Source organism: Patella vulgata, chromosome 2 (assembly GCF_932274485.2).
Source record: "Patella vulgata chromosome 2, xgPatVulg1.2, whole genome shotgun sequence".
Classification (NCBI taxonomy): Eukaryota; Metazoa; Mollusca; class Gastropoda; family Patellidae; genus Patella; species Patella vulgata.
Genome location: NC_065880.2, coordinates 8,827,672 through 8,843,871, shown reverse-complemented (window position 1 = coordinate 8,843,871; position 16,200 = coordinate 8,827,672). Strand labels below are relative to the sequence as shown.

At 35.2% G+C, this 16,200-nt stretch overlaps 2 protein-coding genes across 3 annotated transcripts in view; one reads left to right on the top strand and one right to left on the bottom strand.

The window, feature by feature from the left end:
• The first annotated feature begins 127 nt into the window (after positions 1-127).
• On the top strand, positions 128-10,240 carry LOC126809964 (enkurin domain-containing protein 1). The gene is made up of 7 exons (XM_050534843.2): positions 128-209; positions 1,108-1,266; positions 2,443-2,609; positions 3,098-3,235; positions 5,371-5,531; positions 6,264-6,400; positions 7,303-10,240. The coding sequence occupies exons 2-7, from the start codon at positions 1,203-1,205 to the stop codon at positions 7,461-7,463; spliced, it is 828 nt and encodes a 275-aa protein (XP_050390800.1). The 5' UTR covers positions 128-209; positions 1,108-1,202; the 3' UTR covers positions 7,464-10,240.
• A 1,088-nt stretch (positions 10,241-11,328) lies between these two features.
• LOC126809969 (broad substrate specificity ATP-binding cassette transporter ABCG2) overlaps positions 11,329-16,200 on the bottom strand; it is a 41,750-nt gene continuing 36,878 nt past the window's right edge. The window contains exons 18-20 of one of the 2 annotated variants that reach the window (XR_007675016.2): positions 15,439-15,524; positions 12,461-14,576; positions 11,329-12,422 (exon numbers count right to left, since the gene is read on the bottom strand). Coding sequence is in view for 1 of the 2 variants with exons in the window: in XM_050534854.2 (XP_050390811.2) it covers positions 14,426-14,576; positions 15,439-15,524 (237 nt within the window). In the remaining variant the exon portion in view is untranslated. Of the gene's footprint in view, positions 14,577-15,438; positions 15,525-16,200 lie in introns of both variants that reach the window. The other variant, XM_050534854.2, reaches the window with a different exon arrangement.

The following is a 16,200-nucleotide window of genomic DNA, read 5'->3' as shown; positions in this document are numbered from 1 at the left end:
AATGCGACTTCAAAATACTTTCATTTTTACGTACAATTATTTATGAATTTTCATTTTCGTGATTTATGCGAATAATAAGATGCTAAAATAATAAAAATAACAAGATTTACTATTTACGGAAAACACCGCGGTATGCCGCATGTCACGTGACTCATGTTTAGAAAATGGCTTCCAATGCTTACTGAAAAATGTGAAAATGCACGTAAAAGGTATATTTGTTTATTAAAACCTAAGTTAAAGCGCCGTTTTAAAGATAAATTAATAATAGACTATGTTCTGAACACAAAATGCGGATAATTACAGTAATCAAAAGATAATTTGTGTTGGATTGAAATATTTTTTTATGTTGCTATGATAAACTTTCAAATAAAAAAAAATAAAATAAGCGTCAACAAGTCCATGCAGTGCTGGCAAATTAATGGTTACGCCCATAATCGTTTTCTTTGATGAGACAGTTATCAAAAAGAAATTATGTAAGCGCTAAATTTGCCTAACTGGTAGACTTGTCTTTTCTGAAATCAGAATTTATAAATATTATTTTTTTAGTTTTAGCCGTCTTCATTAGCCCAGGTTAGGAGTAGAACAGTAGGACGTTAAACTCCATTTCATTTTTAGTTTTAGACGAGTATTCGCAATACCCGGTACATGTTTAATACAAACCCATCTTATACTTATAACATGTAACAGGCATTGCCTGAGTAGAGCGAAGCTGAAGTGCTTGTTGTTAAATATAAAACCTTCATAATTCAGTTTCTCAAGTGATCCAAGTAATGTTAAATAATCTTATTTTTCCGAATTGATTATAATTTAGATCTAAATTGTATCATTAATTTTGTTTAGAAAAAAAAGAACATAAAAGTGTGGGCATTGCCATTTTTGCCCAGTGTATCCGGTTCCGGTCTGAATTTGTTTTAATCAACAGTCTGTGGTGACAGTTTTAGTTTACGCTCCTGTGTTACCAGAAAAAAACTGTGCTTAAGCACTGTGCTTTGCGCGATGCTTTAGAGATTCGCTCTATATTAATTCCTGAGCAATGTTACTGATTGACATCGCTCCAAGTTGGTTAATAAAGATTATATGTTTAAATTAAATTTAAACATTTTTCAGACAAAGAAAACAACAGAGACTACATTCCACAAAGATTTGAATAAAATAGTTGATCAGATAGAAAGAAGCTAGATTCCTGTCATTCCCAATTAAAGATGCAGAGTTTAATGTTTCAAGTTGACGGACACAGCTATGGAGGTCCTAAACAATATAATTCAGGTAGGCTCCTATATTGGCTGTGTCACATGGGGTGGATGGCCGAAGGGTTAGCATGTGTGCGCTGTATCATAAGGTCTGTCATTGAGTCAACTGGCGGGGTTTTGATTCCCTGGTTGTCCAACCTCATTTGTTTTCTCCGGTTTCCTCCCTCTGCTAAAGACCCCTACGCACAAGTTGAAATAAAATTAAACAATGTGTTAGTCCCGACCTAGTTTGTGTGGAGTGGACATTAAACCTCTCTCTCTCTCTCTCTCTCTCTCTCTCTCTCTCCAGCTTGTGTCTTAGTCATCTCGATATGTCCAAGAAGAGATAATTATGCAGGACCCAAGCTATATTAGAATTTGTCTAATTTGGTTAACAGTGTAATATAGCCTACCTGTGAGTAACTTCACATACCTGGAGTATGTGTGATGGACAAATTTTAAAGCCATGCCAAATTATGGAATCTCAATTTAGGCTGACTTTCAGGCTTAAATAAAGATTGAAGTTGTATCTGAATTAGTACTCTATATCTTAAACCTTGTACAGGGTTAGTGCTAAATGATAAGGCCAGCTCAGTTTTTCCCTATAGCTATAGATCACAAGATGTAAACAGGGCTAGTGCTAATCCTTACCCTAAACCTAACCCTGGACATAGCCCCAATGCTTACACTAACCCTGACCTACAATCTCGCCAAAAATCATGTGCCCTAACCTTATTTGCATCTCAAAGACCTTGACAAAAATTGAGCTGGCCTTAACTTTTAGATTAAGCCCTTGAACAGGGCATGTATAATTAATAATGACGAATCTGTGCCAGACAATTTAACCACAGGTATGAGATGACTTGTACCTGATAAATTCTGAAATTGTTCTGGTCCGGTAATCACATACATCAGGATACAACATTCTCCATAACAAATTACCAAGAATTATTTTTGTGAAAGTCTCGTTATATTAAAGGGAATGGAAGCTCATAATTAACCCATTTCCTACTGAGACCTCATTTGACCCAATTCTGGTCGGTTTGTTTTAAAATGGATTAAGAACCCTTGTTCCGGACATTGTTTGTGTAAGAATATATACATTGTTTGTTTGCTGTTTATGATATTTTGATGGGTTAGCTTCTAGAATCTGGGTTTTAAAGTTCACCAATGTATGTTGTGTCTTAATTCATGCATTCCTTCTTCATTTCAGTTCAAAATTTTAGTTCGAAAAATCACATCCAAGAAAATGTGAGACGTATGCGACAGATACAGCGTAAAAGTCGAGAGAATGAAAAATCAAGTCAAGAACCGATGAAAGCTTTATGGAAATCAAGTAAATTTGAAAATGTTCCATCAAAAGTGGTAGAAGAACTTGTGGTATGTTACACTTTATTGACATTGCTTTGTTATATTTTAAATTTTAGCCCGATACAGGACATAGAATCTGGCAAGGAATTGAGTATACTTTGTGGAATTGGGTGAAAAACTCAGCTTCTGTATGCATGTTGTAATTTAATGATACATTATAAGAACTAAATCTGCCTATTGCAGGTCTTTTTTTTGACTTCAGGAGGAATGGATGCCTGAAGGGTTACTGCGTACTGCTTCATAAGGTCTGCCATTGAGTCAACTGGCATGGTTTCAATTACCCGTTTGTACTTGACAAGGAGTAGGGTCGCCTGTCCAACCTCATGGGTTTTCTCCATTTTATTGTATGTTCTCGTATAATGCCAATGTAGTACGTGACAAGGAGTAGGGTCGCCTGTCCAACCTCGTGGGTTTTCTCCATTTTATTGTATGTTCTCATGTATAATGCCAATGTAGTAAAATGATGGCTTTAGAAATTATTATAAATATTATTTCAGAAAGAACCACGTGCTCCGAGACCACAATCAGCTAATTATCTACGTGCTCATTCTCGATCTGGTCCAGTAATTAAACTACAGAGTCGACCATGTACACCTGAATACCATAAAGTATCGGTACCTCTCGCTGATAGCAAGGTAAGATTTACATCATATTTATATTGTTTTAGTGAGACTTAGTTGATGAAGACCAGAATTATGCCCAAAATTCAAATTTAATATGTTGGTTATCATGATCAACTTAACGAAAGAATTGTTCTCTGTAGCGCCTCAAACCATGAGTCACAAGTATAGCTCTTCATGCTAGTTCTGTTATGCATGCAGTTTGAGGTGCTCGAGGCAGCAGTAATTTTGGGCGGTTTCGAGAAAGAGCTACGAAAGGTCAATGTAAAGATGATCACTTTTCTCCAATTTTTTCAAAGAACTATTTAAACATACATTATGCAAGAGCAAAATCGGCCTATTGTAGGTCTTTCTTTAGGCCTGAAATGTTATAAAAACTATTAATTAGACATTAATTAACATATCCAGACCATAATCAGCTCTCGATGCCAAGGCTTGCCTGCGATATTTGTTGGATTACAGTCCGATTTGCTGCAAAATTTTCCTTCGTGATTAAGGATTAAATGGATAATCAAGACTATTAGTTTTGTCTTATCGACATCAGTAATGATGATCGAGGCTAAGCGGAACTTGCATCCGCTTAGTTCTCGGTTCATAGTGGATCAATTTGACTGAAATTTTCAGCAAGTTGCCTTTACATTATGTAGTTTTTAACTATTATAGTGAGAACTGTCAACTCGTTATCTAATCTTCCATAATGCATCTTTAAATAGAGAGAGTGAAATGGGGTTTAACGTCCACTCAACACAAACCAGGCCATTTCGGGACTAACTCATGGTTCAATTTTATTTCAATAATTTGCTTGCTTGTAGGGGTCTTTAGCAGTGGGAGGAAACCGGAGGACCCAGGGAAAACCCTACAAAGTTGGACATGCGACCCAACTCCTTGTCACCGGGGAATCGAAACCACGCCAATTGACTCAATGACAGACCTTATGATGCAACGTGCACACGCTAACCATTCGGCCATCCACCCCACCTGAGATTCACCCCCTATTTGAATAATTACTATTATAAGGATGAAATACTATTACTATTATAAGGATTAAATACTATTATAAGGATTAAATACTATTATAAGGATTAAATACTATTGCTATTATAAGGATTAAATGTGTGGCGACACAGGAAAACCCGTCAGATGTCGCGCTGGCTCAATCCGAGATATATGCCAAAATACAATGGCAAACAATATATAGGTCAATTTTCCGTTCTTGACATATTTAAATTTATTAAACATTTATCTATGAAACTTCAGAGTTGTGAAACAGAAAAATCATTTTAAATACATTTATTTTGAAATATTCTGAACCGTTTGAGACTTGCAGAACGGTGCCGGTGTCATAACAATGTTGGCCTATTTCGTCGGTGTCTTTATAAAGTTGCCTTTTTGCACACTCACACATCATTATAAAGCCTGTTATGAGCAGTACATTACTAACTATAGTGCGCATAAATACAAAAGAAATAGTTCCCACGCGCATCAAACAAACAAGTCCATTCCCTTGTCTCAATTATTCGACTTTTACGTCCTGTTTTGGGTAGATTTCTCACTATAAGGTTCAATCAATACTAAATTCTACAAAAGCAACATCTATTTAATTGATTTTGATCGAGTTTCATAACCTTTTCAATAGAAAGAAGTCAGTTATTTACCGAAATACGTTAACACTAGTCGTATTCCATTGTTTACAAATTGTCCAAGATGGCGGCGCCCACGAGGAAATCGGAATTCTCTACATTTAAATCCCCTTCAAGTCTCGAAGACGCAGTTACTAAAACACCAAAATATTGTAAATATTTCTTAGCACAAAAATAAATATTGTCTTCTTATTGTTAATAAAAAATAGTGTGACATTGCGTAAAAATGAGTACTATAAACTGCCCCGAAAGTGTGAAATATCAACATTTATGTTTCAACTGCATTTTCTCCCATTTCATTTTTCTACCAAATGGGTCATTTTCTTGTATTAAATTATGAATATCTCCACAAGTTTTCAACCGATTTTGACCATTTATAGACCATTTTGATCCCCAATTTGTGCTTGCTGCATACATACCCAAAATAATTTTTTTTTAATTTTCACCATGTGAAGGGTTTTCCTATGCCGCCACACAAATACTATTACCTGTTTGTTTTTTTTTATGTAGGTGAATCTGGTGCGTAATAATTTTGATTTTATAAAAGTTAATGGTATTGGAGCTAAACATGGAAAATTACATAAAAGTCCATCGTTAACAGCTTTAGATGATTTGAAGAACAAACAAGAGAGAGAATTGACAGATTATCATCGCGGGGAAGTCCCCAAATAGTAAGTTTATTTGATTATCAGTGTAGGGAAGTCCCCAAATAGTAAGTTTATTTGATTATCATCGCGGGGAAGTCCCCAAATAGTAAGTTTATTTGATTATCAGCGTGGGGAAGTCCCCAAATAGTAAGTTTATTTGATTATCAGTGTGGGGAAGTCCCCAAATAATAAGTTTATTTGATTATCAGCGTGGGGAAGTCCCCAAATAGTAAGTTTATTTGATTATCAGTGTGGGGAAGTCCCCAAATAGTAAGTTTATTTGATTATCAGTGCGGGGAAGTCCCTAAATAGTAAGTTTATTTGATTATCAGTGTAGGGAAGTCCCCAAATAGTAAGTTTATTTGATTATCAGTGTGGGAAAGTCCCCAAATAGTAAGTTTATTTGATTATCAGTGTAGGGAAGTCCCCAAATAGTAAGTTTATTTGATTATCAGTACGGGGAAGACCCCAAATAGTAAGTTTATTTTATTATCAGCGTGCGGAAGTCCCCAAATAGTAAGTTTATTTTATTATCAGCATGGGGAAGTCCTCATCTAGTAAGTTTATTTGATTAAGGTGCTTTAATAATGGTTTCTACACAGTTTATGGGTTATGTTCAGTTTATACTAGTCAGAGAGTCCAGGCATTAGATCGTAGATAAATGAATTTGAAATGATTTTAATTATTGAATTGTTTATTGTTATTCCAGTTTAATTTTAAATGATGTTAATTAATGAATTGTTTATTTTATTCCAGTTTAAAGGCAAGAAAAGCTCAGTGGAAACGTGAGGATGAGGAGAGAATAGCGAACACACCGGACCCTACCATGCCACCTGGACATCGAGCTTTAAGTAATGAAGAAAGGCGGGAAACTTTAGATCTTCTAATTAAAAGTAAGATTCATCTGTCTCTAAATGGGTGGGGTTGGATGGCCGAATGGTTAGCGCGGACGCGTTGTATCATAAGGTCTGTCGTTGAGTCAACTGGCGAGGTTTCGATTCCCTGGTTGTACGTGACAAGGATTAGGGTCGTCTGTCTAACCTCGTGGGTTTTTTCTGGTTTTCTCCCACTGCTAAGACCCCCTACGTGCAAGCAAAATATTGAAATAAAATTGAACCATATGTTAGTCCCAAAATAACCTGGTTTGTGTCGAATGGACGTTTAACTCCATCTCTCTTTCTAAATAATCTCCTCTAACCTAGAGGATCTGGGTATCAATCCGGTACATTAAACCCCATTTCATTTCACCCTAAAATAAAATAACAAGCCAACATTGAGGCTGATGTCCCCCCGCCGAAATCCCAAAATAAATAGATGACACATTTTAATTTATCGCACATTTATGTTTTTCAAAAGTATCAAGAGATCAAACTGATTATCAACTATACACTAAGTTTCATCCCTCTCTATCAGATAGAATCAAAATTATCTTCTCCTAAAGCATTGACCAATGCTTTACCTCGTAATGTTAATCATTGAACTCAGTCAAGACATTCACCTAATGAACATATGTGTCAATCCGGTGTTGGCCGAGAAAGTGCCTTAAGATTTACCGGCATGATATATCCATGACAGTGCACTGTAACCCAGGTATCATTTAATCTTGTATACTTAGCACTAATTTCTTTCACATTTATTCAATATCAAATCTTTTTTTGAAAATTCGCAAAAATCGTTGAAAATGTCGCTTTAAATTTCGTACATACTTTGTTTTTAAAATTATTCTTCACCCAGAAATGAAAAAAAAATGTTCTGGGAGAATTTATTTATATTATGTGGATTTTTTTTTCTTCAGAACAAGGTGAGCTACAAAACCAGATGTCGAAACTTCCTCTACGCACAGACACCATGCGGATACGCACCGTGAAAAATGACATCGAGACAAAACTTAGTGAAGTTGAAGAAGCCATAAAGATATTTTCACGGCCTAAAGTTTTTGTCAAGATTAACCAGTGAGATATATACAATACAGTATTACATTGTAGTGTGGATTAACAAGTTGTAGCAGTATTCAACATGTGGTATTAGACTTGATTAACCAGAAGAATATTTTATATACTATATTGTGATATTAATAAAAAAAAGACACAGGACTCGACCCTAGCATCTAGACTTATTTTACAATGACCGTTATAGTGTGAAACTACTGCTCCCTAAGCGGACTAAAACCACCGGAGTTGTAGAACTAGTATATACTCTAGGGGTCCTGAATGGGGGTTGTCTGGTTTAGGGCTCCTGAATGGGGATTGTCTTGGTTGGGTGATCATTCCATCTACTGTAAATTTTGGGTTATGTAACAAGATGTCTTAACTCTGCTTGTGGAAGTTTCCAATTAGACCCTCCCATATCAAATAGACCCTATCTACAAATAGACTCTCCCTGTCAAATAGACCCTCCCTACAAATAGACTCTCCCTATCAAATAGACCCTCCCTATAGATCCTATCAAATAGACGCGCCCATTAAATAGATCCTCCCTATAGACTCTCGCTATAAATAGATCCCAGGTTTATGGAAATATACTGGTCTACGATATCACCCTTGTTGGAAGTGGACTTAAAACTCTAGAAACGAATGAACGAACGTGGGAGACGGACACGTTCATAGAAATATATTTCTTGAACTCACAATATGTCCATCCAATTGTTATCTGTGATTAGAGTCACGGGTTTATACAATGTATTATCAAACTCTCTAGATGTCCATCAACTTTTTGTCTCTATCTCGAAATGCATTTAATATTTTAACGACATCAATTATGACAATGAATGGTACCATAAAGATCATTTATTGCTACCGTCACTATCATGTAGGCTACAATTCTTGGCTGTCAATGTTCCCCTCTAAATTCTGACAGTTGATCTGCATAAAAATCTTACAGTGTCACAATGAAATATGCACAAGATATTTCTACAAATTGTAAACCTGAAATAGATTGAGTATAACCAATTTCTCATGCCGAAACATTCTGGATGCGGTGATATCCAAGAACCTGAATATTTGAGTTAATGGCCTGAAATATGTGCTCACATTACACTGTAACCTGGGTATCATTAAATCTTGTGCATTTAGGACTAATTTCTTTCACATTCATTCCATATCAAATCTGTGTTTAAAACTACTTGTAACTTGGACACTCATTGTCAAAATTAATCAGTCAGCTTTTAAACTGGACACTAGTACAAATTAGATGATTTTTGGGTGATTTTAAATGAATTTTACGTATTTTTAAACAGTGATTTGATATTGGATGAATGTGAAAGAAATTATTGCTAAATACACAAGATTAAATGATACCTAGGTTACAGTGTTAATACATGTATCCTTTGTGTACTCGTAAAATGCGTGTGCACATGCTCACAGTATAAAGGGAGGAGTGGTTGCCGTTGATGTCGATAGAATGTTAGATGTTGTTCTAAATTTAGATTTGTTTGTATTTCCGTCCTTCCATCTACGTTATTTGTATTTATTCTTGTATATTAAATATTTGTAATCAACATGTACTGTATTTCCATTTATCAAGCCTGGAAATAAGGCACCTGTCACAGACAATGTCAGGCACAAAACCTCTGGTGCCTGTCATTTTGTCCGGCACTGATTTGTCTTTTTTATTGATATTATTAATACATGTCTGGCACTAAGTTGAAAATGTCAAGTACTATTTCATTAGAGTCTGACATTTTGTCAGGTACGTGTAAAACTGTTATTTCCAGGCCTGCCATTTATTACCAATTCATTCATGATTTTTCTTCTTTTAAGGGTGCCCCAACCTCAAGGGGTGTGTACGTTTTTTCTCTTGGTCATATTTGTCACTCCAGGGCACTTGATTTGGTTCTATTTTACTAGTCTTCACTGACTGGAGATCTTACTGTCCGTCAAGTTAGTTATTTCATCACAGAATAACGTGTATGTGAAACTTACCTTTCGTTATCAAGTACAGTAAGTGGGTCATGTACTGTATAGATCTCTAAAGGAATTGGAATATACAGGTCACAATTCTATGGACTTACTTACTTAGTTAGTTGTATTTTACGTCCGCTTCCACCGAGGTGATATACAATTACTGCTTATTACTGAGCGACGTTTCGACTAGTAATAAGCAGCAGTAATTGTATTCTATAGAATTGTGACCTGTATTATCTCTATAGGAATGGCAATAGGGGTGAAATTTTTAGACAAGGTAAATACACCATTCCTAAATATTTTGGCGCTTTGAATTCATACCTACACAGACTTTTATTTCTGAGACTTTGTTAAAATCGGAATGGTCCGTTTTAATCTATATTGTTATGTGTAAAAAACCCTTAAAAATATATTGTTAAATGGTAAACCTTTGTAAAATATTTCTCTCTCATCCAAAATACCTAAAAATTGACTGGCTAGCAAACACATTCGTTATTTGATTTACAAAACATTCAAATTGTCCATTGATTGACTAAAAATGTGAGTATTATTTTTGTTTATAAATCGTAGTATATGTAATTGTATGTAATATTGGATTTAATATTAAATTAATGATAAAACTAGCCAGTGGAATGAATGTAAATATCAAATTTTAATTGTGCTATATTATACATCTTTGATCATTTCCTGCATTCCAATTGGGTTGTTATTTTTATAAAAAAAACTAAATTTTCTTGAAATGTATCCAAAAATTCTTTTATTGTAAAATCTTGATCAAGTTTTATGTACTAGAAATATTTATCTGAGAAGAAAATAAATGCTAGAATTTTTTGAGTGTTTTTCTTATTAAATATCCCTTGGATCTAACATATAATTCAATTTTATTTCAATAAATCGCTTGCGTGTAGTGGTCTTTATGCAGTGGTGGACCCGGAGAAAACCCATGAGGTTTGATAGGTAACCCTACTCCTTGTCACTTATAAGCGGGAAATCGAGAATCAGACCACTCGTCTCAATGACAGACCTTTTGATCTAAAGTGCACTTGTTTAACCATTCAGGGGGGTTGGATGGTCGAATGGTTAGCACGTGCGCGCTATATCATAAAGCCTGTCATTGAGTCAACTGGCGTGGTTTCGAATCCCCGGTTGTACGTGACAAGGAGTAGGGTCGCCTGTCCAACCTCGTGGGTTTTCTCCGGGTCCTCCGGTTTCCTCCCACTGCTAAAAGACCCCTACGCGCAAGCGAATTATTGAAATAAAATTTAACCATATGTTAGTCCCTAAATGACCTAGTTTGTGTCGAGTGGATGTTAAACCCCATTTCTCTCTCTCTCTCTTTTTAACCATTCAGCCACCCAACCCGCCATATGTCAATTGTCTTCCCTAGAATACGACCAATCACATGACTAGTTTCTGACATCAAGGAGATTAAAATGTAGATTAAGTTTATAATCACTTTTATTGGATTGATACATGGTCCAACAAAGGAGAAGCAATGACTTCTGTTCAGGATTTGATTGATGAATTGTCTGACAATGGATAAGTCAGCCAATCAAGCCAGATTAAGTAGTTAATCAAGATGGGTGTTTAGATGGTAGAACACAATAAATACGTTGATCACTTAATTACCTAATCAATCCAGCCTATTATCAACGATAATCGGGTTGCACGGTAGTTATACACTCAGTACACTCTTGATGTCCGATTGGGCAGATTCCTGGTCAGACATTTGGAAAATAGCGCAGGACATGTCCGGCATGTACAGGCAAAATAGCATTTGTGCATTACGATATGGTGAATCATATTCAAAATTTTAAAAATATTGACTGTACTGTGGGTATGACTATTCCACCCATGCAAAAATCACAGTTCGATTTCTTAATTCCAATCCAGGCAGTAACAAAACAATCACAACAAAATTGTTAAAAAAAAACTAAACTATGTTTTTATTTATATAAATCTAATTTAACAAACTTGATACCTGAACATAATAATGTTATAAAAATAAAACAACACTTTGCGGAATTCTTGATCAAATAATAAATTATGATCTAAATAATGTATACACCAGTTTACAACTATATTCATTAAAACCCCTGATTAGCATTTGAGGATTCTCTAATTGGCATTTGAGGGATTCTCTAATTGGTATTTGGGGGATTCTCTAATTAGTATTTGAGGGATTCTCTAATTGGTATTTGAGGGATTCTCTAATTGGCATTTAAGGGATTCTCTGTTTGGCATTTGAGGGATTCTCCAATTGGTATGTGAGGGATTCTCCAATTGGTATGTGAGGGATTTTCTAATTGATATTTGAGGGATTCTCTAATTGATATTTGAGAGATTCTCTAATTGATATTTGAGAGATTCTCTAATTGATATTTGAGAGATTCTCTAATTGGTATTCGAGGTATTCTCTGAATTGAAAATTCACAACATTTAGGATCCACTGCAGACGATATAAAGAAACCAATGCCACATATAAGTGTTGGTAAAATCTTTTGATGGGCCTCTTTTGAATTCACGCCTCAACCACTGATTTTATTTTCTTGATTAAATATTAAACATACATTATGCAATTAGGCCTAAAATGTTATCTAAATTATTAATTAGACATTAATTAACTTATCCAGACCATAATCAACTCTAGATTGTGATGGATGAGTAAACGTAAAAATGGATAATCAAGACTTTGTTTTAAGGATGTACAAATAACATACAGAGGTTTTAAGGAAATACAAATTAAATGCAGAATTTAGATTTTTTTTATAATTACTTAAAATATTCTGAATATACATGATGCGGACATCGTCATAAAATAAAACAACATAAAATGCCTGATACCCCCACTGCCTCAACAAGCCAACATGGAGGCCGATACCCACACTGCCTCAACAAGCCAACAGTGAGGCTGATACTCCTCCTACCTCAACAAGCCAATAGTGAGGCTGATGCTCCTCCTGCCTCAACAAGGCTGATACCCCCACTGCCTCAAAAAGGTTGATACCCCCCACTGCCTCAACAAGCCAACAGTGAGGCTGATACCCCCACACTGCCTCAACAAGCCAACAGTGAGGTTGATACTCCCTGTGCCTTGATCCCAAAATAAATAGAAGACACTAATTAACTACTTGCGCATTCATCTTTTAGTAAAGCATCAAGTAATCAAATTACGAATCACTCTGCTTAACCGAAGAAGAAAACGCTCATTATCGAACTAAGTTGAGGTATTGATGTAATAAAAATATACACCAAGCACTTATCTCAGCTTAATGTAAGCAGAAAATGGTCATCATCGAACTCAGTCAAAATGTTCAAATGTTCAACATTACGCCATGACAGACGGACGAACCCATTTATGATAGTCAGCTACTTTCCCCCCAAAACAGCATGATTAAAACGATAAACCATAGAATATTACAACACCATTGATTTAGTTAAACAAGGGAAGACAACCCTTAAAATTGGTATTTTTTTTCTTTTGATTTTTGATTTTTTTTCCATAAAAACTATAAACAGCTTATATATATAAATAATAACATGTCCGTTTATAAAGCGGTATATCCACAAAACGTTCTCATGGCGCAATATTAGGATATCTGTTATCAACAAAATAATAGGGAGAGGGGTTTATAATATATACCGCTCGGGTTATTCAATGGTTCAAGAGAGTGTTACCCTGCGCAAGTATTCCACGAGCGCTAGCGATTGGAATGCGGCAGGGATAGGCTACACTCGAGCGAACCATTGAATAACCCGAGCGGTATACAATAGTCATTGAGTTCTGTTTTTATTCTATAACTACATGCAAATCTCAAAATACACTGTACTATGCAGATTATCCCAAAAAACAATTCATCAAAGGTTCCGCCCTTTTTTCTTTCTTTTTTACAAATAGGGTGGTTGCCTAATGGTGACGTCATTACAGTTTGACATAATTCTGAAAGTAATGTCATTCTGGACAAAAGTAGTGAGTGTACAAGCCATTGATTCAATGGCTGTATTCAATGATATTTTCTTGTATTTGCATGTAGTTATAGAATAAAGGCTATGCCTGTTCCCCAATCCCTATTCAGATACAAATCTGAATAAAAATATTGCTAATAAAAAAAAAAACCCAAAATGACAAAAACATAAAAATTACAAATGAAATGGAATTTTCTACATATCAAAAAATTAATTAATAAACACAAAAAAAAATAATATGGAACACAATTACTCTTTTAATGGTTTCCCTATTGATTATTTATTTGTTACTTGTTTTTTTTTGTATATAAACCTTCTGTATATTATAAGGGGGGTTGGATGGCCGAATGGTTAGCCCGTGCGCGTTGTATCATAAGGTCTGTCATTGAGTCAACTGGCATGGTTTCGATTCCCCGGTTGTACGTGACAAGGCATAGGGTCACCTGCCCAACCTCGTGGGTTTTCTCCGGGTCCTTCCACTGCAAGTGAATTATTGAAATAAAATTGAACCATGTGTTAGTCCCGAAATGACCTAGTTTGTGTCGAGTGGATGTTAAACCCCATTTCTCTCTTATCATCATTTGTTTGATAACTTTGAGAGAACTCCCAATCTGATTATTTCTTTCGTTTTTTAAAATTCAAAATTTTGTTTTATTTGTCTGTACTACACTCTGGAAGAGTTGTTATATAACCCGTGTTCTGGATGGCATGAGGGATTAGCCAATGAAACCATCTGTTATAGCGACTTCTTGACATGCGATGCAGGGAACTGTGGGTAAACCACTAGAAACGACAACACCGATTGATTAATCAATGCCTGCCGTTAAAGGGTCAAAAGCCGCTTGTACAACCTCTGATGCGACCTCCCACTACAACTGGTCAGATCTTCATGTAGTAGAGGCCATCGAAAGAATAAAAAAATGTAACGAAATATAGATCTGTATTTTAATCAGATTAAGATAACTCCCCAAAATACGTCGCTTTAACTAAAATAGTAATTGTGTTCAATATTATGTTTTTGTGTTTATTACATGTGTCAAGAAAAATAAATTACTTCAATTTTTTCATGGTAAGTAATTTGAGATAACCTAACGCTAGAAAGATGAAACTGATACTGGCGAGCGCTACCTGTGTTCTCCATAGATACCAGGTGGTATCATAATCAATGGCTTGATCCTGTAGATAATTATTACCCAAAACACTGAAATATAAAATTAACATAATATATATACCCAAAACACTGAAATATAAAATTAACATAATATATATACCCAAAACACTGACAAATAAAATTAATATAATATATATACCCAAAACACTGAAAAATAAAATTAACATAATATATATACCCAAAACACTGAAAAATAAAATTAATATAATATATATACCCAAAACACTGAAATACAAGAAGTTATTAATATATAGGGGAGCCACAGTGGCTAAGCGAGTAAGACGCTAACAAGCAAGCCGTGATTTTCCGGTGTGGTTTCCTCTTGTGAATGGTGCAAGATGGAGGGCCTGACAAGGACAGCTATCTAGTCGTTCAGATGGGATGAAAAACTGAGGTCCTGTGTACACATTGGCGTGCTCATAAAAGATACCTTCATAACTCCAGTCGGACGTTAAACCCCATTTCATTAATAAAATAACCACATTTATTAAATGTATGTGACAAGGAGTAGGGTCGCCTGTCCAACCTTGTGGGTTTTCTCCGGTTTCCTTCCACTGCTAAAGACCCCTACGTGCAAGAGAATTATTGAAATAAAATTGAACCATATGTTAGTCCCGAAATGACCCAGTTTGTGTCGAGTGGACGTTAAACCGTATTCCTCTCTCCATATTCAATGAATCACATTTAGTCAGAATACCCACATTCAATAAAATAACCATGCAGTTGATTAACGGAACTATGATGCAGAACACAAAAAACAATTTCCATTTAGATTTACTTCCAATTAATTTCCTGCGGTCATATTTTTGTCTCTTAGTCATCGATTGAACATGATTCATTTGCAAATATTATTGAAAATATTTGTTACAAAAACAAAGTAAAAAAATCTTACCAAGTACCATTTCCAGGTCCTGTGCCATTTACGCCACCACCACAATCTCCAAATTCCATATCTTTTAACTCATTTATACTTAAAGCCTTCAAAAAAAAAAATGTACATATACGCAATTTACATATACCTAACTTACATATACCTGATTTACATATACTTAAGTTACATATACCTCATTTACATATACTTAAAGTACATATACCTCATTTACATAGACCTCATTTACATAGACCTCATTTAGCAGTGCCTTAGTGAACTTTTTCAAGACTATATACTAGTTCTGTGATTCAATCTGATTAAAATACTAATCTATACTCAGTTTTGTTTTTTTATGTTTTCGAATGCCTACACTACATGAAGATCTGACCGGTTGTACTGGAAGGTCGTGTCAGGGGTCATACGAGCAACTTTTGACCCCATGACGTTAGACATTTGATTAACCAATCAGCGTTTATGTTTTTAGTAAGATACCAACAGTTCTGTGCACCTCACGCCAAGAACTCACTGCAACAGACCGTTTTATTGGTAATCCCTCACATCAAACAGAACGTGGGTTATATAACAACTCTTCCAGATCCTAGTGTAAAAAGGCAAGTTAAACGAAAATTTGAACTATAAAAAAACGAAACAAAATAGGATCCATGTTTTAATCAGATTGTGTTAGATCCCGATGTATATTTAAGAAACTGATCTCTGTTATATTTGTAGTGTTACCCATATGATGAGACAGTTCGCAATCTACATGTGGACTGCAGTAGTTGC